The 23116-nt window shown below is 50.3% G+C and overlaps 1 protein-coding gene across 1 annotated transcript; it reads left to right on the forward strand.

The window, feature by feature from the left end:
- Positions 1-347: 347 nt before the first annotated feature.
- Positions 348-22266, forward strand: LOC116793675 (pre-mRNA 3'-end-processing factor FIP1-like). Its single transcript, XM_032701634.1, is given in 22 exon segments — positions 348-523; positions 1327-1366; positions 4240-4324; positions 5456-5562; positions 6289-6347; positions 7336-7446; positions 9630-9760; positions 10518-10560; positions 10563-10641; positions 11589-11694; positions 12667-12865; positions 14209-14235; positions 15131-15188; positions 15680-15735; positions 16818-16904; positions 16907-16999; positions 17002-17020; positions 18533-18569; positions 18571-18621; positions 18623-18640; positions 18642-18694; positions 21046-22266. Coding segments are annotated over 20 exon segments (1479 nt in total). The 5' UTR covers positions 348-523; positions 1327-1366; positions 4240-4312; the 3' UTR covers positions 21179-22266.
- The last annotated feature ends 850 nt before the right edge of the window (positions 22267-23116 follow it).

A 23116-nucleotide genomic window follows, 5' to 3' on the forward strand; every position in this document is an offset into this window, starting at 1 on the left:
GTTGAGAGGTGGAAAGGCTGAAATTGTGGAGAAATCCCACCGTGTCCCCCGGCTCAGGGAGCGCGCTCCCGCCATTGCCGCGAGCTACCGCGCATGCGCCTGAGCCCCCGGCGGGCGGCACTGGGACCCTGCAGGGCGTCTCTGGATAAGCGGGGCAGTGCGGGCGGGCGGGCGGCACTGGGACCCTGCGGAGCCCTGCGGGCGGCACTAGGACCCCGCGGCGCTGCCGGGCGGTGCTCGGCCCCAGCGCGCCCCCGCGGGGGTCCCGCCGCCTCTCCCGCCGCGCAGCAGCGATGGCGGCTCCGTAGCGCGGCCGTCGATCCCCCGCCCGAGCGCCGCGCCCGGGCCCGGCGGGAGCCGAGCGGGGCCGCCGCCGCTCCTCCTCCTCCTCCTTCCGCCGCCGCCGCTCCCCTCAGTCCGCGGCCGCCATGGCCACCGAGCTGGAGCCGCCGGCCGCCGGCGCCGTGTCAGGCGCGGCGCCGCTGGAGGCGGAGGAGGACGAGGAGCACTGGCTGTACGTGGGGTAGGTACCGCGGGGCCCGGCCGGCGGCGGCCCCGGCCCCGCCTCAGGGCCGCCCCCGCCTGCGAGGGCCGTGCGGGGCCGGGGAGGCACCGGCGGCGGCCCCGCGGTGTGCGGGGGGAAGGGAGCGGCATCGGCCCCCCTTGCGCATCACAGGGACCGCCGTCCCCTCACAGGGACCGCCATCCCCCCGTCCCCTCTCAGGGACCGCTATCCCCCCCCTCCCCCCATTTCTCCCCCCATCCCCCGCCCCCCCCCCCCCCCGTCCCCTCACAGGGCGGCGGTGTGTTATTGTCCTTTTATCACCATCACTGGTACAGGGAGGTTAACGAGGTGCTTTTGTTGGAGTTTCAGTTCTCTAATCGCCCAAACCTTTTGGCCTAACAGGGCTCCGTTGTGTCCAGGGCAAACCACAGGACTTTACTGAAACCCTATTGTCCTCCCCCTGGGCTTTCCACATGAATGCTTTTGTGTTCTTCTTCCCTGGCAGGTTACAATTCTATATAAAGACCTTCATATCTTCCTGTGTGATATTTGTCTACTCTCTGAGACTTTAAATGTATAGTTTGAATTTTGTTCTGTGTCACTGGCTGAGGCATCACCTCTGCAGATGGATGTTGCTTGTTGGGTTGGGTTTATTTTTAGTTGCTCCATTTCTAGTTGAACTTTATTGGAAAGAGAGCGTTGGGGTTATGGTGCCTTGGCACCAGGAGGTATTTCTGTACCTGTGATGCCTTTTGTGGTTAAATTTACCTTTTTTTTCTTTCACTTGAATAATTTCTTTGTTCTTGCTGTTGTTTTTGCAGATGACACCACTGGTAAGCAAGAAGATGGACCAATTTCTGGGTGAGTCCAGAGGCTATTTATTCACTCTAACAGTACATGCTACAAAGAAGATAAAGACTTGTTAAGCAGAGCTTCATGAGTGCTTTAGACTGGTGCTGTTGCCAGGAACAGCAGCCTGTCCTTTCCCCATCCCATGGGATCATCCTCAGCCACCGTGGTCGGCTGGCACACATTTATGGATGTGGAAGGCGGACTGGCTCAGTCAACTGATTTGATTTAAAACTAAATTTTAGCCCTTTTTCGTCTCACCAATTAGTTTTAAATGAGATCTGTTTTCCAGTTTAATGCCCTGGGAAAAATGATGCCTTGAGGACTGGCCTTTGTGCTGGTCTGGCGTTGGTGAAACTGTGGCCTGTGCTTTAGCCTGGAAAAGGTAAAACATCTTGGGTTAAAATCTTGACATGATCAAATCAGCACATTCTGTGAGGTGTCTAAAGTGTGTGGTTTGGGTAAGACTTGGAGATAAATTCAATGATCAGTTTGGGTTTCTGTGTGTGTAAAGTATTGTCTGTCCTGGGTCATAATTCTTCTCTCTTTGGAGCTGTATGTTTTGTTGAGCTTTCTCTCAGCACAATATTAGCTGTTTGCCATTTTAAAATGGAGCATTTTCCAGAAGACACGATCTTCACTGGACTTCTGTGTGCTCAGCACCTGCCCAAGTTCAGTCTGATGTTTATTGTGGTCGTGGATTCAGTGTCTAGAATTTCTGGGATTTTTATGGATGCTGTCCTACTTGTGTGCTTAAGGAATATGAAAACTTGTGCAAATAACCAAGTGCTAAAAAACTCAGTAAATTGTTACCTAAAATCATCAAATGAGCTTTGTGGGAAAGAACAACTTTTAGACAGAAATTTACTGCTGATTTGCATAAATCTATTGTTCCATGTCAGGTTCATCTGAATGGAATTTTACTTCACAAGCAGGATTAGAAATCTGAATTTCCAGCAACTGCCTTCAATAACTGTAAGATGCAGGAAGGAGAAGTACTAGTGCTCATGTTAGCTCTCCTTTTTTTTTGTTGTTGTCCTCTTTTTGTTTTTTTTTCCCCATTTCTTCGTTGCACAATGAGAATCTCCCTAATGAAGAGCTGGGGGGTGTTTTAAGAAAAAACACTCTTTCTTTACTCTGTTGTCAAGGGCTGCAGCTCCAGGGATGCTCTGCTGGTTTGTCTGGAGTGATTGTCCCCAGCCATGGAGCAGAGATCCGTGTAGTTTGGGCTGCAGTGTCTGTTAACATTCCCAAGCCTCAGGGATGTGTTGAACGCCAGCAGGATGCTCTCACAGCAGCAGTGCCAGGATGATGTTGGCATTCTGGGGCAGTGAAAGGCGGTGAGTTTTTCTGGGTGCAGGTGGTGCTGGGGACCTGCCGGATGGCTCATTCCTGGGAAGCAAACAGGTTAGGGAAAGGCTGCTGGGGAGCAATGTCTCTCTAAACTCCAGTTCATAAATTTTAATGCACACCCACAGATCCCTCATGTGACTTGAAGCTGAAGGTAATACTTGTCACTCTTCCTGAAATCAGGAATCACAGTCATTTTAGATTCTTAACGAAATTCAGGGGTTGAGGTCAATGTCAAGAGTTGATTGGATTGGGCGAAAGGTTTTGGTTCCATCAGAGAGGTTTTCTCCAGTGGTCCATCCTTTGGTCCTCCTGTCCCAGCCTGTGTCTGCAGCGTGGAAATACTTGGAGGCTCATTTTCCCTCTGACATCTTGGCTGCTTTTTATACCTGGAAGTGTCTGCAGGTGTCACATCAGGAACACGGTGACCACGGGACCTTCCCTGGCCAGCTGCAAAGCCTTCAGCCCTTCTTTTTGATCTTGGCTTGATGAATTTCTTCGTATGCGGGGCTTTTCCAATATGGGCCTTCAGTTACTGCTCAAATTGTTTGTTTGTTCTTTGTTTTATGCTCAGTAACTGGTGAGTTGTGTTACTTTGGCTTGTTTGGTGTCTCCTTTCCTGCCATTCTGTGGCTTTAATGTGACCGGTGTTTGGATTCTGTGTTTGTTTTTGTAGACAGTCTTGTGTATGTTTGTTGTCTGATGTGGGATTTTAAATAGCAACATCTCCACAAAGCTCTCGTGGAGAACTGGGTTTTTCTGGGCTATTTTAATTGTCTCTCTTGAAAAGTCAGAATTGTTATGAAGTTCTACCGGGTTTTATCTATGACATTAGAGACAAATGATCTCTTCCTGTATTTTAGTTCTGTGACACTTGGCATAGTCTTTTCTAGCATGTGTGCACCAATTTGACATTCTTGCTTGGCCAGTGCAGTAAATAATGTTAATGTTTGCACAAACTCTTTATTTGGAGGTAAATCCAAACCTGGCCATTGTTGCATTAGGGCTAATTTGTAATGAGTGGGAGATTGGGTGGATAATTATCTGTCTTTTCTTCTTGGAATTTTAACTTCTCGTTACTGTAAACTATTTGCAGACACACTAAATCACTTTTTCCTCACTTTTTGAGACAGATGCCCTTGCTGCTTACTAAATACTTGTGTAATTATGAGATCCTTAAGGGTGAGGGGAAATTTTGCTTCTTATGGTCTTATTCTTCTCAGTTGTGATTGTGCCAGACCAAAGCTGGAAGCTGTTGTAGCTGCCACTTACACATTAGCTGTGGAGTGCTGTCAGGTGCTCTCTGGGTGTGTGAAACTGATTCTTTCCAGCAAAAGCAAATCCAAACCAAGGCAGGAGGATGGAATTTTTGCCATGTAGTTGAGCTGGGTGCCAGCAGAACAAACACAGGACATGAATAAGGTGTTACATGAAAGTAGCCTGGAGGAAGGTTTTAGAACTGTTTGTGAACCTCCAGGCTGGGCTTGTCCACCTGCTGTTCTGTGTCATGGTCACTTTGTTTTGTGTGTTCCCAGACATGCAGAATCTGCTCATCCTCTGCAGGATGCTCCCCAGGAGAGCCGGCCTGTCAACAGTGAGGACCGGGAGATGTCCCAGCATGTACGTGTCCCCTGCCCACGGTGCACAGGGTGGGGCTGTGCTGCTCCACACTCCTGGAGAAACAGATGAGCTGTAAAGATCCTGGGACTGCCTAATGCCTTATCTTTGTAGTGTCAGGATGCACTGACAGCCGTTCCCAGTGCCAGCAACACTTCTCTTGTCAGCCTGCCTTGAGGAGTGTGGAGGGACTCTGGGGTGAGCTCTGCTTGTGCCCACCCAGGAGGCACATGAGGGGCTCTAGTGCTGCAGTCTGGCAGGAAAAACAGAGCATGGTGTTACCTCCAGCTCAGTATTCGGTGTGACTTCTCAAGGGCCAGTAAGATCTGGCAAACACTGGGATAGAAAGCCCAAAGTGCTGGGAATCAGTTTTGATTCAGGCTCAGACCTCTTAGAATGCAATCCATGGCTCGGTGCTGAAAGACGAGGAGGAGGGTTGCTTCTCACCCTTCCTTCTCTCCTGGTCTCTGCCACTGTGGCACATCAAGAGGGCTTACAGAGGGTTTGTGTGCCATGGAAAAGGAGGGAGGGAAGGAACACCTTCCTCATGCCCTTTTGTAGGGTGACGTGTTATTTCAGCTCATGCATCTCACAGAGCTGCACTGCCAGATGTCCAGAAACCTTCCTTGCCTATTCCTTCATTTTGTGCCCCAGCACTGGGGCTGCATTGGGGTCAAATCAGCAGCTGTAAAGTGAGGGGACCTGGGGACTGACTGTGCTAAATCAGCTAAGGCAAACTGCTCAGCAGCTTCCTACCCACAGAAGTTGTGAGAGAATATTTGCCTGAAGGTTTTTGAGGGAAGCCTGGTGAATATATTTTGGTAGGTTTTATTTGTGGTCATGTCCTTTGACCGTGGAGCTGTGAGGGAGGTGTGTCAGAAAAGCCCTAACCCTTTCATAAAGAGTGGAGCAAAGGAGCTGAGGGACGTGGTGACATTCTTAGACCTGAGCCAAATCCTACATTCAGAAACATGACCCTCCAATGAGAACTGGGGCAGTGCCTTCAAAGGACACAGGAGTTTCTCTGTCCATTGGTGTGAGGGCTGCTCAGGAAGCTTTCCCAGATGTGGCTGAGTGTCCTGGGGCATTGTCACTCGTGTGTATCACTGAGCTCCTGTGGTGGCACTGTTGCAGGCCCTCCCCAGCGGCGAGGATGATGAAGATGACAGCGACAGTGACAGTGATGATGACGATGTCAAAGTGACCATTGGCAACATCAAAACGGGAGCACCGTCCTACATGTGGGTATTGCTGCTCAGGGTCGGACGCTGGGGCTGAGGTGGCTCCAGCATGTTGGGATTGAATTGGGAATGAGACAAGAGCTGCTCTGTCTCCTGGGAGACACGGGAGTAACGGCCAGAACACTGGAATGGACTGGGAGCTGATGGGCAACTCTGTCCTGCAACTGCTTGTTGGAGAATCCATCTGTAAAATAGGAATGGTAATTCATGGGTCTGCTGCTGGAAAATTAACCTACAAATTGCTTCATGGGGCAGAATCAAAGGTAGGAAGTCACACTTAACTCATCTGTGAAAACTTCCAGAACCCCAATCTTTATTGCTGAGAATTTGCATAAAGCTGTGGATTTACTAATTCCCAGCTGTCAGATTTTTCATGGCTCAGAAATGGTGAGGCTGGATTTGAGAACCAGGAGATGGAATTTTTTAAAAAATGCCTAATGTGCATTGAATAAGAATATAATACAGCACTCTTGCCTGCTGCTAGCAGCCTTCCTCTCAGGGGAATGCCTTACCTTTGCTTTGCTGCATATTCTAGTTCTTCCACTTTATGGATAATTTCCTTCTCTTGTTGTAAAGGTGGTTTCACTCTGATGGATGACTCTGAATAGCAAACTCAGGTGAACTAAAGCATCTTCTGAAGGGTGTCAGGGCTTGAGTATATTTTGCATGTGAATCTTCAGCCAAGTCATTTGTTCAAATGCCAACGCAGTGATTCTTTTCCAATAGGGGAACTCCTATGAACCTAAACTTAAAAACGGGTAGAGGCTATGGAGCATCTGCTTCAGGTACCGCTGTTGTTTTTATCCTTCACCTTTTGCAACGTTTCACTCCCCTGGCACTGAGAGCTGCAGCAGCTGCACAGGTTTTTTCTGTTTGAAAGGATATAGAATTAGTGCATCTTATGTAAACCAGGCATATGTAAACCAGTGCCTTTCCTAAAGGTAAGTGCTCCTAGGGCAGTCTGAAGGTCCAGGATGCAATGGAGGGATTAATTACCCATTGCTGAACAAGGTGATTATAATTCTTTTAAACTATAAAAAAGTACATTATTACTTTATAGTAGAAAACCCAGAATATTTCTAAACTGTATTGTTGCACTGCTTGCCTGGAGAAGGACTGTAACTTTGCTCCGTGTCCTGAGCTGCTTGCAGTATGGGATACTCAAAGAAACAAACTCTGGCCTCGAGTATCAGCTCTGCAGGTTTCTGCTGATGAAATTTCCCCCCCGTTCAGTTTAGTGTCTGTTGTAAGTTGAGACTGGGATTCTTTCCTTCCACATATATGAGGCTGTCCTTTTGTGGGCTTCATTTACTTCCTTCTCTTAATTTTTTTTATCCAAATAAATTCTCTTCTGAGTGAGAAAATAAGAAAAATTCTCCTTGAAGATTCTGTATCAGATTTTTGCTGACTCCCATTAGTCCACAGTCAGTAAGGACAAAAATATAAATATTTTGCCTGTGGAGAAAAATAATTTTATTTTATTTTCCTTTGGGGTAAGTTTCATGCATGATCTAATCGTTTACTGTCTGTAGTACCAATCTGGGTTGAGTTTGCTTCTCTGCTGTTCAGCTGCAAGTGCTGCACACCCTGGCTGTTTGTTTGTGGAGTGACTGAAGTATATTTATTAAAAAGTTGATTGTGGTTACCTATGTGCTGCAAAGCCAGGGATTAATTCACAGCAGCTCTTTGGTTTTGACTGGAATAATTTGCTCAGCAAATGGGAGGATTAAAGGCATTGCATTAAAAGTAGTAACAGTTTCTCTCTCTCCAAAGCCAAGTTGCAGCCCAAAGGTATTGACTTGGATGCCGCAGGGAATATAAATGGATTGCCTGTTATAGAAGTGGATTTGGATTCATTTGAAGACAAGCCATGGAGGAAACCAGGTGGGGCTTCACAGTTCCTTGTGATAAATATTTTCTGCAGTTTTAGTTGTCTCTCTTTAATTTCACATGTCGTTTCTGTCCATTTGTTGTTGCCGGGGAACAGGGCAGCTGGAACAATGAGTGTTGCTCAGCCTCTGATGCCTGTCTAGACAATCAGTGGCATTTACTGATTGAACAAGCCATTCTCTCCCTAAAATTGGGCTGCATTTATTCTAATAATTTAACTAAAGGGAACAGCTGTTTTTTTAATGATCTGTTTTATTAATTCCCTAGTTCCAGAAAATGTTGCACTGATACCAATCCAATAATGTTTGTTGGCCTTAAAGGCATTTGAGTGGATCAGGATTTGGGTATTGATTTGTGCTCTCCTGTGCAGCAGCTTGTTCTGTGTCTCAGAACAAGCCCAGAGTTGTCCCCATGTCTCCTCCTCATTTGAGTCCTGGGACTGCCCACACTCCCTGGTGTGAGGGAGGTTTCCGCTGTTGCAGGACAGCTGTAGGAATGGAAGGACAAGAGATCAAAATGTTTGCTGTGCTGCTCATAAAATGTGCTCTGGTGAAATGTCACCTGAAACAAAAAATCCTCTTCTCAGAAATAATTCTTCTCCCTGCCTGCCCCTGTATTTTATTTATCTTTCAGAACTCTTGCTGTGCTGAGTAAGTGGTGCTGTTCTAAGGATGTTTGTGGTGTGGTTTGGGTGTCTCTCGCCCACATGAAAGGCATCAGGGTACAGACCAGAGCTAATAACTCTGTCAGGGTATCAAACCAGCACTAAAGCTGCTCCCTGTGATGGAGCAAGTGCAGGCAGAATAAAACATGTAGCCTTTCTCCTGCAGGGATTTCCCTTGATTGTGAGGTGAGAAAGAGGGGAATGGGAAGAAAATGAGTTAGAAAGAATACAGTGGGGTTCAGAGGTAAGGCCTGGAAATGGTTGTAGCTGTGCTGCCATTCCCAGACCAAAACAGAGCCAGCTGGCCCTAAAACACTGTGGGAGTAGAGTAGAGGGAAGGTGGCTGCAGAGGTGTGTGGCCTGGCTTTATTGGAGATGGCAAGTAGCTTGTTATTCAACAGCCTTTTGAGTTTATATCCTTTACAGTTAGTTGTTCAGCAAGTTGGGATCCCTTTGAGTGAGGGAGAGGAAGAATAAATCCTGTGTGGAGGAGCTGATAGGGGTCTGGAATAGAGGCTGATAAAGTAGATGAGTAAATGTGGTGTTGCTGAGTCAGTGTTGGTGCAATTTGCATGTTTGGGTCGTACAACAGGAAGAGTGGCCTGCCTAGGAGATGAACTTAAACCTCATTGCTTAGACCTCACAGCTTAAACCTCGCAGCTTAAACCACTCTAAGAGTGCTTTGCTTAGCTCTGTGTCAGCTCTTTGTTCTGGAATGGTCTCTGTAGGGATATCTTTGTGTGGGGGATGTTTGAGGGACACCTCAGCGGGGCAGGAGGTGCTTTGTAGTGCTTCCTGGGGGAGGTGGGAGGAGTGCTCAGGGAGTTCCTGCAGCCAGGATTGTCCCTTTGCATCCTTGGCAAAGCAGTTTGTGGGCACCTCTGTTGTTCAGAAGTGCTGGTGCTGAATGGGCACATTGCACAGGAGACTGTCAGTGTGAGATAACAATCTTGGATGACTAATCAGGGTTGTGACTGCACTGTAATTACTTGTGCAGTCCAGGACATATCAATAAAAAACTGCACTTCAGATGTCTTTCATGGAATGGGTGAGCCCCAGAATCTCTTCACCAAACAGCAAAGGCAGTGATGGTCAGGAGGGGAATGTGTGGGCTCAGCTCTGCCAAGAAAAAGGTTCTGTGACACCATCCCATTTTGTGCTGGGAGCTGGGGAACTGTCACTCCTGTGCTCTCCCCAGCACTCACCACATGTGGACACTTGGAAGAAACCAATCTGGAAAAATCAAGTTGGTGAAGAAGTAGTTGCAAGCAGCTCTCCATGGCCTGTGTAGGTGCTATGTTGTGTCCCAGGTGTCCCGTGGTGCTCATGGTGTCCCCCTCCCACCCAAGGTTCTGCCATCTCTGGCCCCAGCAGACTGTGACAGTGACATGCACAGCCAGCTGGGCTCTCTAGAAAAATCTTGGTTTTCTTAGCTCTTTATTTAAGCAGTTAAAGAACAATTGGAGGATGCCAGTCTGCAGAATCCCTGTGTAACTTCTGCTCCCTCTGGCAGGTGCTGATCTCTCTGATTACTTTAATTATGGATTCAATGAAGAAACATGGAAGGCTTATTGTGAGAAGCAGCGGCGGCTGCAGCTGGGGCTGGACCCTGCTCCCCCCATCAGCACTGAGAACAAGATCACGGTGGGTGACGTGTTCCTGCTGCTCATGGCTCCAGGAAAACTGGCTCTTGGGGCTGTAATCACAGAGAGAAGGGTTTGAAAGCAGAAGGTGCCTCAATTCCAGACTGTTCTGTGTTCTCTGAGTGATTAGAAATAAAAAAACGAGTCTTTAAAGATTGAGTCTCTCAGATGAAATCTTTTCTCTATGGGAGGGACAGTTCTGTCTGTCTGGCAGGTTTGAACCACCGCAGCAGCAAGACTGGAAGGAATTTCCAGTTGACTTTGAGGCTCCCCAGCGATAGGGGTGTCTGGCTGGAATAGCCTGTGGATGAAGGAGGTGCAGGGAGGGGAGCTGGGCTTCCATGGCTGTTCTGCTCGCTGCTGTTGAGTGCTGCAGTTGCGTGGCTGCCTTTTGTGTTTGGAGGCTGCTTTGGCCATCAGCCTTTGCAGAGTCCATTGGTGGCCAACAGCTGGGAACCAGAACTTCAACCAAATTGTCAGTACAGCAAGTATTACAAGTTCCAGTGTTGACTTAAGGACTGCCTGAGAGGGGATATGAGATTATTAAACCTTTAGACTTTTAACAGGAGACAGTGGCCAGCAGGAAGGCTGGAATGGCCACTAGTTCACAGAAATGTTTGTGCCTTGACTGAAGAATAGGTGGCTTGTGGCAAGAGCCCTGTGATTGTTCCTTTTCTTTTGCTGAGGGTTCTCTCTGGTGCTACATTCAGTTGAAAGGAAGAGCATTAAAGCTGTCTGTTAAATATTGCCTTCCACAGGTTCAGCAGGGGAGAACAGGAAATGCTGAAAAAGAGGTGGAAAACACATCATCAAAACAGAGTTCAAAACAGACTTCCTGGCACTGGTGGGAGGAAGGATGAAGGCTGGGCCTCCTCCCAACAGGTGAGAGATGAACAAGTTCTTCCTGGGGGCAGCTGGGATTCACGTGGGCCACATCTGAACCTCCTCAAGCCTCAAACAGAAGCTTTTAAACTTCCCAGGAAGCTGGGAAGCTGTTCAGCAGACAGCCCCTGCCTACTCATTCACCTCTCCTGGTGCTGTTGTCAGTGCAGGGAGGGAGTCCTGGATCCCAGCTGATGGGACACATCTCTGGGAGCAGAGGCAGCAAGGCAAACCCCTCAGCTCTGAGGGCTTACCCTGCACACTGCTTGTGCTGGCCTGGCTGATCCCTGCTCCCATGATGGTAATCTCCAGTGGCAGTGGGTTTGGAGTTTGGCAGTGGATAAGAGGTGGTTCCTGAGCCTGTGTGTGACGCTGCTGGACTGTGGTAAACAATTGAGTCACTGATGGGAGCCTCTGCTGGGGAAACCACTTGGCCCTTTTGAGAGCCATGGGTTTATCAAAAGCTGCAGAACAAACAAAGCTGTGTGAAACCTGACAGGCCAGAGCTTTGTGCTGTGGGGGCTTCTGATGCTTCATTCCCAAATCAGCTTTTGCACACCTGCCTTGCAGAAACCAGCCTGGCATTCTGGCTCTACACTTAGTCTGAGAACCAGCTCTGTGCTTTGAGTTTAAGCTTTAAAGCTCTGCTCAGTGTGTTGGCATTTGAGCACTTTGGGGCCATTTCTTCCCAATGTGCAGTCCCTGTTATTACACCCATTTGTGGGGATTCTTTGGATCGTATTTCTGGATTTTCAGAGAGACCAAACTCAGCCCTGCTCAAAGTGAAGTTCCCAGAAGTGAAAACAGGCTTTTCATTTGCCTCTTGTCAATTTGAGTGCTGTCTCTGGAGATGTTTGCCTGTTGGGAAAGAATGCACGAGAGAAGTCTGGGAAAATGGCTCCTCCTTATGTCTCTGAGCCTAAAAAGGTGCCTCTGCTTTGTACCAGGAAGCTGGGTGGGACCATTGATGTGATCGGGGGCCAGGCAGGCACCATTCGGAGGGTGGAAGGAAGACGTCGGGATAAGCATGCCTCGGAGGAGAACCCCATCCAGGTAAAGGTTTGTGCTGCCTTGGCAAACTCCTGACTCTATTGCATTTCTGGCTGAACCCTGAGCAAATGTCTGTGCACTCCTGACCTCCCCGTCCCTGTTCCTGCCTGCAAAGCAGCAGGTGATGTATTGACCCTACAGAGGTGTGCGCATGGGTTGTTCCCTCCTGCAGGTTCAATTCACTTCTGGGTTAAAAACTTGATCTCGCTAGGAGCCAGATTTGTCCTTTAAGGACTAGTCTTCCCTTCAGAGTGGCAAAGCCTGAGTTCCTTACCTTGTCAGCTCTCCCAGAATATTCTTGGGCTGTATAGCTGGGAAGCTCTTCTGTGGATCATTCCCTTTCCCACTGTTGGGGTGGAATCTCCAGTTCTGCAGTGGAGGGTTTGTACCAGGGACTGGTGTTTCATTTTGCTTTGAAGTACATTTAGTCTCAGCAGCATTTGGGGCAGCCCACGCTTCAGACAGGCTGGGCCTGTGGTACTGGATCTTGTCCCTTGTAAGGAATGAAAACCTGGGGTATAAAACTAGTCTCAGTTCCGAGCTTGCATGCCCAGGGTATGACCATCGTGTTCTGGTTGGCTTCTCTGCAGGAAGCTGCTGTGTGCAGGGTTTGAGGACCATCTGCCGAAAGCTCTTCTCTTAACCCTCTTCTTCCTACCAGCCACTTCTAACTCGCCAAGAAAAGCCAAATGTGGAACAATTCCTGGTTTTGTTTTTACATGTGGTTTTGTGGTCAGTTTATTTCTTGCCAACAAGAAGAGTTTGCCTGAGAGAAAGTATTTGCTGGGCAGTGGTGGCTGTTCCTGGCCCTTACAAGCACTGAGAGCTGCATTTCCAGGTCCCTCTGGTGCCTCTGCAGATTGGTCACTCTTCCCAGGCGTCACCGCCCTGCCTGCTTCCTGCCAGCACTGGGAGGTCCCTGCTGCAGGAGCAATGGGATTAAAATGCTCTCTCCTCATTCCTTTGCCTTCTAAGGTCCTTGGAGACCATGGGAGTAAACCACAGCCTCCCCAGCAGCCCCAGCAGCCATCCCAGCCCCAACAGCCTCCTCAGCAGCAGCCGTTTGCTCCACCAGCAGGGCCTCCGCCTCCTCCGCTCGCTGGGCCTCCTCCACCACACTTCCTGCACCCTCCTCCTCCAGTCACCTCTGTTCCACCTCCCCTGCACCCTCCAGGTACGTGCTCGCTCCGAGGAACGCGAGTTGGGACGTCCCAGGCTTGGAGCAAACCAGAGGTTCCATGGTGAGGTGCTGTCAGGCAGCTGAGCAGGCAGGGAACAGCTCCTTAACTGGCCAGGCTCTGTTCAGTGTCTCCATCAGCCTGTTGAACATCTGCCCTTGAATACTTAAAAATGGCAGCTGGTCCTTCAAAAAAACAGCTCTGGACTTTGTTTCCTTGAGAGAACCTTTCAGTGCTACTGAGCCATTTGCTTTATTGATAAATGCAAAGGAACGGGTTCCTCTTTCTCTGTGCAAGAAGTTGAGGATATAGGAATTGCTCTCCTGGGTCAGATCAGCAGGTTGTTCAGGTCAGGATCCTCTCTGGCTCTTGCTGATTGTAGGTGTTTCAAAGGTGATGCTGGAATAGGCAATTCTGCAACAGCAGCTGTAACAAATAACTTTTCAGGCCTTGATTGATTTATGCCTTGAAATACCAAATTGGTACTCCGTGCATTTTACTGTTCAGCTGCCACTACAGGGGAATTCTGCTGCTCCCAGAGGAGTCCAGTGTCCAGTGCAGACCTCAGAGCAGTGCTTCATTTTCAAAACAAAGTATCAGTAGTATAAATAAGTTTCTAGCACCAGGCAAATGGTTGAGAGAACAAAGAACTTTGCAGTGGAAAAGGACAAATCTGCAGCATTTTCCAGGGGCTCAGGTCATTTTTCTGTGCAAGTTTACAGATGTAGTGGCCGTGGCCTAAGGCACATATTTCTCTCTTCACTTTTCACTGAGTCTGTGCATCTCCTGATCCCACATGAGTCATGTCTGTGCCCCTGTTGCTTCTGGCTGAAGTAGTGCCAGTTTTAAGTGAAGGGGCCACGCTCTGGGCTTCTGGCCAGGCTTCAGAGGAGTCCCCAGGAGCACTTCATGCAGTAACCCCTGTCTGAGGAGGATTCCTCCTGCAGAACTCATTGATACTTTTCCTGGTAACTTTTCCTACTGCCTTTCATTAAAATGATTGGCAAAATCCAGATGGACACACTGGATGGAGCCTGCAGCAGGTTCTCCTCTGTTCTGAAGTCCAAGTCAGTTGTTCATGTGTTGACACTTAGAAAAGGAATTCTCCAGTGTAAGAGGGCAAGCAACATTTTAAATTATAACATAAAGGTAAAGAGATCATCATTGGAGAAAATTATACAGTTTGCAGGGTAGTTCCTGCTTAGGAGCAGCAATTTTTCTGCTGCTGTTTGCTCCAACATGTGACATTTATTCAAGTATCCTTGAAGTTTAGCTTGAGGCACAGAGGTGCCATGCTTTCCCTGTTGTCCTCACTTGTTTTCCTTGCTGATTTCCACAGGCCTGCCACCTCCAGGTCCCATTCCAGGTAGGTGTTACCTTGCTTTCAGTAACAGCAGCAATTCTGAACACACAGTGGCCCTACTTGAGCATTTGGAGTGAGTGATGTGAGATAGGGTGGCACCGGTTCAGAGCACAGTTAATTTAAGACTAATGAACTCCAATGCAGTGTTGAACTCGATCTTATATTCTGGACCTAAATAGTCATCCATAAGGATAAATTCTGTCTTGTTTTGTCTCTGAAGACAATTTGAAAAAGTGAAATGGAGAACTTGACACGGCAAAAGCCACTTAGATTTGAAATGGTTTAATTCGTGGGATTCCTTTATCCAGAATTGGGGGGGTGAGACTGAGCAGAACAAATGCCACTTCCAGCAGAGGCCGTTGCAAAGATGCTGAAAACTAAGGAAAAAATGTAACACTAATCTTGTGTATAAGTCAAGAAGTCCCTAATTCAGGACTGAATTGTTTCTAGCTGTTATTTTTTTTTTCTACTGGAAATTTGCCTTTGAAAACAGTTAGCTGCTGTAGAGCAGAGCACTTGGAGCAATATGTGTGACCAGGTGCTGCCCCTCTGAAAATCCGGGGCTGACAGTGAATTCTGTGCTTTGTAAGGGACAAAGTTACTCATTTTAATGAATAGATTGATAAAACTTTTGCTGTAGTTGTGACATATCTGCATCCCAAACCCCACTTTTCCTCCATAGGACTGTAAGGGTTAATCTTTACTCCTTGATGACTCTTATGGTTAAGATTTATAAGCAAGACAAGGTAGTTTTTCTTTTGTTTTCTCTTCCCATACCCCCACAGAAATAACACAGCCATAGGGTTTGAATTTTGGGAGGAGATACAACCCTAAAGGAAAAATGTGGCTCCCCTGTGCGAGCTGGGCCTCTGTGCTGACATTACCCTTCTCTGTTTAGGGTTGTTCCCGCCGCCTCTGGCACCGCCACCAGCTCTTCTCATTCCGACCTTGGATGGGTAAGACCACACCTGGGCTGAGCCAGGGGTGCAGCTCTGCTGGAGTGAGGAAGGGAGGAGAAAAGGTTCAAAAGCAGTGACAGTGATTCATGGTCTGGTCCTTGGGTTGGGACGGGGGTGAGAGCAGGGTCCGTCAGGAATCCTCTGTGCATTTATTTTCATCACAGTCAAGGCACAGGAAGGAGTCCATACAATCTAGGCAAAATCTGGGGTAGCTGATGGCATGTTTTGTTACTGTAAAGATTCTTCAGGTAGTTTGGGAGCAGGGGTGCTTTCCCAGGAAGCCTGGCTGGGGTGAAGCAGGGCAGGCAGTGAGGTTATGGAATGTTTGGAAGCCATGGCAAAGCCCCTGCACTCGTGTGCATTTCTGATAGGGGGGTTTCCCATAAGGATGCTCCACAGACCTCCAGAAAAAGTGGGGTGACCCTGCAGCACAGACATCCCTGCAGCGACTCCCTGGTGTTGGTAACTCCTCCTTTTCTCTCCCCCAGCCAGCCAGCCAGCTACAACAACAGGCAGCCACCTCCCTTTGGCTACAACTCCGCAGGTGAGCACTGCCCAGAACAGACTGCTGCTCTCTCTCCTCTGGTCCTTGGCAGTGCAGGCTTTTCTGAGCTGACAGGCAGCGGGTTTGCTTTAACTTCAGGCTCTTGCTTGTGCCCCAGATGATCCCAGTCAGTAGGAACACACCCTGAGTCTGACTGCACTGGGCAGTGCTTGGAGAGTTGAATGTTGGGCAGCCCTGGTGATGCAGTTTTGTGGCTGAGTGCTGAGGCTCAGACCAGCTTTTAGCACCAGAGAAGCTCCCCCAGGTGCCTCAGCACCGTGTCCTCATGCCTGTTTGCACACACACGTGTTCTCCCTCACTCACACTCTCTCCCTTTTCCCCACCCTCAGGGACAAGCACAGCCATCCACAACTATCAGCTTGGCATCTCCTCCCCGAGCTTTTGAATCCCTCTCACCCACTTCCCCCTCTGCCTTGCCTACAGGCACCATCTCCTTTGGTTTTGTAGTGGCAGAGGCAGTGCCAGGATTTCAGCAGGATCCCTCCCTGGGGCAGCCCTGGCTGCAGTACCCTGTTCTCTCCCAGTCCATAGTGACCAGCACTCGGAGCGGCCTCTCCTGGCCGTGCTGAACAGGTGGAAGCTCCAGAGTGTGTCCCTGCAGGAGGAGTTGGAGCAGTGCCAGTCCTTCCAGAGCTCCGGTGTGCCGCTGCTCAGCAGCTGGCACTGCTTCCGGATACCCCCTTACTGGGCCCAGCTGAGCAGCCCAGCCCCTGGCTCTGGGCTCATCCGGTGACATCCTTCATTCACAGCTGATGGCCCTGGCCCTCCCCAGGTGCCACCTTAGACCAGAAGGTCCCTGGTGAGAGGTGAGACAGGAGGCCAAGAGCCCAGGGCTAGCAAAGGTTGTGCAGCACTGCCTGTGATTACCTGCTCTTGCTGTGTCTGCCTCAGGGAAAAGGTGTTCTGCTCTTAGCAAACTGCTGGAAGGGAAAGGGAAAGGACAGGAGAGGCCATTGTGTCCTTGGATCTAGCTGTACTGCCAGAGGGGATCTTTGGAAGGGGAGGGACAGGGGGGATGCTGTGGCTGCTTTCAGATGAGCAAGGCTTCTGCTCTCCTGCAGATTCTGGTTTCATCAGCTACCCACCCATCTCCACATCCCACACTCCCTGGGTGACCACGGTGGACAAGGGCACGAGCAGCTCCAGCAGCGCCACTGGGAGTACTCGGGCTCCAGGCGGGAGAGGGAGCGGGAACGGGAGCGGGAACGGGAGAGGGAGCGAGACCGGGACCGGGACCGCACCCCCACACCAGTGAATACAACAAGTGAGTGCTGCTGCTCGTCCTGCTCACGTGGTGGGAGGCTGGCCCTGCCCCACAGCCCCACAGGGGGTTTGCCACAGGGTGAGATTGTGGATGGTACCAGTGGAATTTTCTGAAATGTCTGGGGAAGGTACTTTGGATCAATGACTCAAGGGACAGACCAGGAGCCAGTGTCACTGGCTTATTTCCTGTGTCTGGGGTTGGGGTTCTTTGTTTAAATCCAGCAGAACCAGTTCCTCTTGCCCTCCCACCAGGCCAGTACATGAAACAGCACCTCTGTGTTTTACCTGGCCTTTCACAGCTCCCTGTGAAGCTTCTTGTCCTCTAAGTGTCACTGGCAGATCAAAGGACAGACACCGTACCCCGCTCTGCTCTCCTGGAGAGGCTTTGGGGCAGGGAGTGCCACTGCCTGGGAGCAGCTGGGAGAGACCACCTCAGTGGGAACTGCTGTGCCCTCAGGTGACAGCAGTGCTGGGAGCACTGGGGAAAGGAGAGGAGGCTTGGAGCCTTCCTGACCTGGAGAGCTGAGCGGGAGGCTGGGCAGCATGGACTCCTAAACCAAACCCATCACTTGGATGTTCAGTCACCAGCAGTGCCAGTGCTCTGCAGGCCCAGAAATGCCAATAATAATTCAAAACATGATCAGAATGTGCATTCCTGGCATGGGGTGCTTCCTGCTGGGACCTTCCCAGCCTGGGAGGGAGCAAACAGGGCAGCTGTTCCTGAGCTTTTTTCTTTTACTTTCCCTTTTTTCTTTTTTTTTTAAACTTATGAGCTTGTGGTCACTATGGGTGGGAGGGGCAGGAACACAACAGATGGCAAATTTGCCAAAGTGGGGAAAAGCTCAGAGTCCCAAGCCAAGGCTTGGGATCAGCACTCCTGGGCACATTGTTGGCATTTCGGGTGATGTGGAGCACTCGGAGCTGAGATCGTGCCTGTCAAAACAGGTATGAGTGGCAGTGCTCGGTGTGCTCCTTGGGAGCACTCCCAGATCATCAGTTTATTTGTCCAGCTCGTTCCCAGGAGTGTCAGGACAACGTTTGGACTTCCTTTCTGTCAGAGTCTGAATGTTGTTTCTCACAGAGGGATTTGTTAACCCTTCGTATTTGGCTTTCAGAAACTGCACATGGACTGTGAGGTGTAGAGGGAAGGGGATGGGGGATGTGTCTCATTTTGGGGTAACTCGTGCCTGCTCCTGTATGGAGATGGAATGAGATGCTTTGTAGGCAGAAGAACCACCTCAGCTCTGCTCACAGAAGAAAACAGCCCGTTATTCCAACTCAGAGAGAAGAGTTCCAGATTTTCTGGGGTGTTGGTGTGTTGAGGGAAAACCAGCAGCAGGGGAAGCGGAGTGGTAAGAGGAGCCTGTTTGTGTTATTTCCTGTTGCAGGTTTTTTTCAGAGCACCCCCAGTTGCTGTGGGTAGAGTGCGAGGTGCCAGATGTCGGTGAGGAGGTCCGCGGTGCGGTCCGAGGGGCGCGTTCCTAGTGCCTCACTTGTGCTCCTCTCCCCCCAGTGACGACGAGCGGTACCGCTACTACAGCCGGGAGCGCAAGCTACGGACTTGAGCGCGACTATCGGCGCAGCCGCGACCGCAGCCGGGAGGCGAGAGGACCGGCACCGCGGAGCGTCGGCACCGCGACAAGGAGGAGAGCTCCAAGCACAAGTCCTCCCGGCGGTGAGGGATGGGATGGATGGGAACGCTCCTGGCTGCGGACAAGGAGCTTGATGTTCTCGTGGGTGAAGTGTCACCCTGGCTCATCCTGTGAGCTGCTGATGTCCCAGAGGTGATGGCCCCAGGTGAGGGCAAGAGTCTCCGGGAGGAGGAAACATCTGTAACAGGAGAGGAGCCCTCAGTGCTTGTGAGTTCTGAGAGGCAGCACTGAGGAGTGGAGGAGGGTGACCTGTGCGTGGGTCCTGTTGCTCTTGTGCACAAGGGCAGAGCTCTCTCTGCAATCTGAAATGTGTGATCAGAGCTCTGTGCCCAGTGCCTGACAGCGAGGCTGGTGATGGCTGCACAAAGGTGAGACACTGCCGAGGCACAGCCAGATGTCCTGAAATCCCAGTTTTTCTGGAGAAAATGTATTTGCAACAGATGATCTTCCTGAGAGAGCACTGTTCTAGCAGCAGCTCTGCTCCCTGGGCTGAGGCAGGTTCTCTGCTCAGGTCCTGTGTCACTTCACATCCCGGTAACAGATTGAGCAGACTTGTTCTTGCTCCTTTTGCTTGGTGCTTCAACTTACTGCCTTCTTTTAGATGAAATTTGGGTCAACTCTGTAGGGATGATCCTTATTTTGAAATTGGTATCACAGAAACTCCTGCACAGTGATGGAAGTAAAAGGCTGTTCTCATCCTTAAGGAGATGAGGAAGTTATCAGGGAAGGACTGATGGCTGAAGGGTGGAAACAAAGTGTTGGGAAGAAAGGCCAGGACCACCTGAATTTGTTCTGAATACAGAACAAATGGAAGCTGGGGCTGGTACCAGATGAACATGCCAGTGCCTTTAGGGGATATTTCTCAGCTTCCTCCACTCAGAATTGAAACCTTGTAGTAGATACCTCGCTGTAGGAATCCCTGCCCATGGCAGGGAGGTTTGGAATTCGATAAGGTCCCTTCCAACCCAAACCATTCTGGGATTCTGTGAACAGGGTAAAATTCACCAAGCAGGGGCAGATCTGCTTGAGAGCTCCATGTGCAGATCTGGGCTGGGGCGCAAAGTGGGAACCGGAGACTTTTCCTCTGCTCCCTAAACCACACACAGATGCTCCCTCTGACTCAAAGCAGTGAGATGAGCAGTGTTGTGAGCTAAAGAAACGGGAGCAATACTGTGTTTAAGGCCACTTGGGGTGCATGTCAGAGTCTCTGCTTGAGGCACACGGAGCTCTGAGCCTGGTGAGGCATCTGCAGGCACATGAAAGGCTCTGGTTGCAGTTTCCAGCTCCCTGTAAAGTGCCCAGTCTGCAGGAAATCACCGACGCTGGTTCCAGTATTAAAGGCCAGTCCCATTGTCCCAGCACAACCCACTGACACATTGTCCACGGGGTGGCTGAAGCGTTGATTTTTTCCTTTTATTTTTTCCCCTTTAATGACTATGAAACCATTCATTAAACTAGTCAGAAAGTTACTCGAGGCCAGGAGCTTTTCAGCCAGGTTCAGCCAGTTTGGTGTCTGTGCTACCAAACCAGTGTTCCAGCCATGTCAGGATTTGTCTCTAACCCGACACTGTCCCCACTCGTGAGCTGTGCCTGTGCTGGGATGTTCATCTGCATTTTTCTGTGCTCTGTGCTGTGTTTTACCTCTGCCACCTTCACCCCACGCTCAGCTCTCAAGAGCTCACCTGGTTTGCAGCCTGTGAGGAGAATAATTGTGTGTTGGAGAAGCAGCAGAAAATCTCCTCCCAGGAGGGACCAGAGCAGAGCTCCCACCTTCCCACTTCCCTGATGGGAGGCAGAACTGCGCCCAGGGCCCAGTCCGAGCCTCTGCTGCCTGGGATTCCTCCCACATCACAGAGATCCTGTGCCAACAATCCCAGCGTTCCACCTGCATCAGGAAAACGGGTGAGGAGATAGAGGAGTTGTGGAGCATGGAGCCAATGAAGAGCCAGGTCACGTGTGAGTAAGCAGAAGGAGAAAGAGGATCTGCCTCCCATTGGGAAATCCACATTTCCCTCGCTCTATTGACCCCTTTCTTGCCTCAAGTCCCAGGATTTCCCCCAGGTGTTCAGAGGAGTGAAGGTTCCAAACCCCTCTGGACTTAGGGCTCTCCCTCCTCTCAGCAGCTCTGTGCTGTGCCAGCCTTGCTGGAGCTCCCATGGAGTGGAGGGACGTGGATGTTCCACAGAGCCGCAGTGGCTGTGCCTGCCAGGCTGTGCCGCTGCCACGGGTGGTGTTGGCACAACCTGCGGGATCAGCTCATCCCAAACAAAGCCGGGGAGGCCCTGCTGGTGTATCCCTCTCCGTGCAGGTCCCTCGTGTGGCAGAGCTGTGCTGGCACAGGCACAGGTGTCACTTGTCCCTCTGTTCCCCACAGGAAGCAGCACGAGAGCGAGGAGGGGGAGAGTCACCGGCGCCACAAGCACAAAAAGAACAAGCGGAGCAAAGAGGAGAAGGAGGCCAGCGAGGACGGGGCCCAGGAAGGAGAGGAGCAGGACACCAAGGAGTGAGCAGGCCCCCTCAGCCCTCGGGAGGAGCCACTCCTGGGCCCCCAGCATGGCACTGCTGATGTTTGGGGTGGGGGTGATTTTTTTTATTATTTTTTACTTTTTCTAAGGGAAGAGGCCAACTGGGAGCCCTGGCACAGCACAGGGCTCAGGGAGCTGAGGCTGCACATGCCCTTAAACTTCCTTTTTTGTTTTTTTTTGTTTTTGATACAAGACAATACAGCAGTACTAGTTACAAAGCACTGAGCGACTCTACTCATACACATCCCTAGGGAGGACTTTGGTGTATCAGATCCTATGGTTTCTGATGGAAGATGGCTTCAGCTGAAACTAAAACAATTAGGTAATAGCTTTTGGTTCCTTTTTGTCATCATCGTTCCTTTTTCAATAGGACAGTAAGTGCAACTTGAAATTTATTGTCCAAAGAACAGTGTGACTTAGACCCCGAGAGCCAGCTTAGAGTCTGGCGTGGTAGTGAAGTCTCATCCCAGATAAATTCCTTTATAGCTACAGAAAGAGCCTCTGGTTTCTCCATGGCTGAGGAGCTGCAGGGTCTGCTCTGCCTGCTGGGCAGAGGGTCGGCTCTGCCTGACACTCACCCAGCGTGGGCAGAGACCCCAGAACTTGCTTTGTTACCCATTGCAAAGGTAGCTCTGTCATGTTACACCTCTGAGTGGGAATCGATGAAGACCTGTAGTAAGAGTTTCTCTTTAATTACTTTTGACTTGCCTGTTTTGTTTCCTTTTCTTTCCTGAGTTGAGCTGAATAACCCAGGGCAGTAGAGAGCACCATGTCCCAGCATTTTGCCCTCGTGGGGTTGGCGTTTCTATTTGGGTATCACCGACACTCCTGTCCGATGAATTCCTTCCTTAGATCCCAAAATAAATTTAGCCGAATTCCAAAGTTTCTTTGGACTTAGTATTGGTTGGGGAGAGGGGCAACAGAGATGTTTCTGGGTGGGGAGAACAGGGGAGATAATTTTAAGGGTTTTGGTCCTTAGGATCCCACCCTTCGGTTTGTGTGAGTCCACAAGTGTCTCATTTTTCTTTGACTTGTTATTTAAAACTGTCTTAATATTTGTCCTAAAATAATATGGTTCTGAAATGTTCTGTATATTTTGGTATTGTAACCTTGCAAGTCTGAGTGTGCTGTGAAGTGTTGGGGCTGAGACCTGAGCCAGGAGAGCCCTCTGGGAATGGGTGACACTGGGATGAGTCCTTAACTGCAGAGCCTGGGGGAGAGGGGGAAGAACTGGGGGCTGTCTTGGGTTTTGGTTTTTATGGTGGTTTTCATGTGCTTTGAGGTCACGGGAAATGTGTGTGCCCTGACCCAGGATGAGGGGCAGGGCCTGGAATGGGGCTGGAGCTGTTCCTCCCTCTGCAGCCACAGCAGACCCCAGGGTTTGGGAACACGACGTCTCTGAGGGGCAGCAGATGGGCGGGGTAACCCCAGCCAGGGAATCCCATTTCCTGGCACTGACGGGGGGGGGGGGGGGGGGAACAACCAAGGGCAATCCTCCTGGAGTTCAGCTGAGAGTGCCCAGGAGTGTTCAGGAGCTTGGAGGGAACTGGCTTCTATGCAGTTACAGGATCCCGGAATCACTGGGGTTGGAAAAGGCCTCTGAGCCATCACCACCTTGTTAGCAGGACCATGGCACTGGTGGGGCCTGGGCAGGGAAACCACACCCAGCCTGGTGAGGACTCAGGAGCGCCTGGTCTGTGCCCTCCACAGAGAGCCCAGATTTGGGAATTGTGAAATGGGGTTGTTTTTTTCTGGCACTGAACTCTGAACTTGCAGGGCAGCAGTGCCAGAGGGGTCGGGCAGTGGCCCCAGCCCACCCTGGGTCAGAGAGGGGATGGCACAGCGTGTCCTGCCAAGGGCAGTGGGGTGTGGCCCCGGCCAGGGCCATGTTTGCCATGTCTGCAGGCTCAGGTGTCCTGG

The sequence above is a fragment of the Chiroxiphia lanceolata genome, chromosome 14 (assembly GCF_009829145.1).
Source record: "Chiroxiphia lanceolata isolate bChiLan1 chromosome 14, bChiLan1.pri, whole genome shotgun sequence".
Taxonomy (NCBI): domain Eukaryota; kingdom Metazoa; phylum Chordata; class Aves; order Passeriformes; family Pipridae; genus Chiroxiphia; species Chiroxiphia lanceolata.